This window comes from Poecilia formosa, unplaced genomic scaffold (assembly GCF_000485575.1).
Source record: "Poecilia formosa unplaced genomic scaffold, Poecilia_formosa-5.1.2 Scaffold139, whole genome shotgun sequence".
In the NCBI taxonomy this organism is placed as follows: domain Eukaryota; kingdom Metazoa; phylum Chordata; class Actinopteri; order Cyprinodontiformes; family Poeciliidae; genus Poecilia; species Poecilia formosa.
In genome coordinates this window covers 1,452,239-1,453,853 of record NW_006800078.1, presented here as the reverse complement: position 1 = coordinate 1,453,853, position 1,615 = coordinate 1,452,239, and the positions used below count along the sequence as shown (strand labels likewise).

General features: G+C 49.9%; 1 protein-coding gene and 1 long non-coding RNA gene across 3 annotated transcripts in view; one reads left to right on the top strand and one right to left on the bottom strand.

Moving 5' to 3' along the window:
* Nucleotides 1-1,615, top strand: part of LOC107837400 (uncharacterized) — a 16,041-nt gene that overhangs the window by 2,623 nt on the left and 11,803 nt on the right. The window lies entirely within an intron of this gene.
* Nucleotides 1-1,615, bottom strand: part of LOC103145291 (homeobox protein Dlx6a-like) — a 14,537-nt gene that overhangs the window by 2,598 nt on the left and 10,324 nt on the right. Inside the window, exon 1 of one of the 2 annotated variants that reach the window (XM_016676707.1) lies at nt 3-1,592. The exons of the other annotated variant lie outside the window; for it this stretch is intronic. Within the exon in view, the coding sequence (XP_016532193.1) occupies nt 455-811 (357 nt within the window). The 5' untranslated portion in view covers nt 812-1,592 and the 3' untranslated portion in view covers nt 3-454. Of the gene's footprint in view, nt 1-2; nt 1,593-1,615 lie in introns of those variants that run through there. 2 annotated transcript variants of the gene reach the window in all.

Sequence of the window (1,615 nt, the reverse complement as noted above, 5' to 3'; positions counted from 1 at the left end):
ACCTCTCTCTTTCTCTCTCTCTCTTTCTCTGGCTTTCCGCTGCAGCCAACAATCCTCATGTGCTGTCATATTTAGGATATTGCTGGTAATGACATGTCAATTAAATGCTAATTACAACATTCGAGGCGTGCAGGCTGCCTAATTTTCACGAGTAGTTGGTGAGGATTGCGTGGTCGAGATGATCACACCCAGGGCATTAAATCAGAGGTTTTGTGGAGGGGAGTGCTGAAAAAAACACAAATAAGCAACAAAGAAGCGGGCGAACAAGGCTGCTCCTTTGGATTTATCCGGTGCGTTTTTACGCACGGCTTAGGGAAAGAAGAAGAAGAAGGAGGAGGAGGAGGGAAAAAAAGATAGCTCCAGGCGTTGGATCGTCGGAGGTAAAACAAAACAAAACAAAAAAAAGGTTCGATCCGGGTTGCTAAAGCTTAAACAGGTACGCCGCTAATTGCAATTAGATGGACAAGGCTGGAGGGGGGAAGGAGGAGGGGGGGGGTCTCTTACCTGCGCCGTCTAACCGCGTCTGTCCTCCCGCGTTGTTGTGATAGGACGGCAGGTACGGGCTGTGGTGCGGATGGCTCACGTATGGGTAAGGTAGCGACCGGTTGTAGGTGTTGGTCCCGGGGTACGCGGTGCTGTCGTGCTGGTGGTGAGAGTGCGATCCGGAGTGGAGGCAGTGCAGCGGGTAGTGGCCGCCGGCCATCGACGGGGAGCTCTGCTGCGAGTGCGACTGCTGCCCAAACTCCATGAACGCGGACTTGGACGAGTCCTGAGCCTCCAGACCGTCAGCCATCGTTGTCATGGTCATCATCGAATTTTCTGCCTTGAGAGCACTCACCCCCCCCCCCCCACCCCCTCCTCTCTCAAGACCAAATCGCTTTTTCGCTCTCTCGCTGTGCTGTTGTCTCTTCCTCCCCCCTTTCTCCTATTAACACCCCAAATTTCCCGATGCCGTCTTTATCCCCCCCCCCATCATCCGCCCTCCTCTCTTGTCCCGCGGTATTCTCACTCAAAGTGGCGGAAGGTAGACATAAGTTAAGGGAGAGATTTTAAGGTGGATTCTGTTAAAATTGAGCCCTCGCTTGCAGACTTGATGCAGACACTACAAGTAAAATGGTTTGTCTCCAAAGGGCAGCGCCTCCCGATTGGTCATCCAGCCCAACGTCATCAGTTCTCTGCGCTTTTACGGAGACTTGAGCTGGAGTTAACCCACGTTACCAGCTCCCACCACAAATGCGGGGGGAGAAAAACAATATGTGGTGGGGAAAGACGCCTAATTCCCATAGACAAGCGTAGAAAACAGCTCCGGTGGATGCGCAGAGGCGATTTCTCTTTCTTTCTTTCTTTCTTTCTTTCTTTCTTTCTTTCTTTCTTTCTTTCTTTCTTTCTTTCTTTCTTTCTTTCTCTTTGGCGTCGTAGCTGGAAATTACGCACGCCGCGTAACACTGAGCGTACTTTAATTAAGTCAGATGAGGTAGCAGAATGTATGTATCCATCTCAGTTAGGTCACCCCTAATCAAGGAACTAATTGGATACAAGAAAGTATCGCCTTATTTTAGGACTGCTGTAGGTGGAGAGAACCACCCCCCCAAAATAAAAAAAATAAAAAATACAA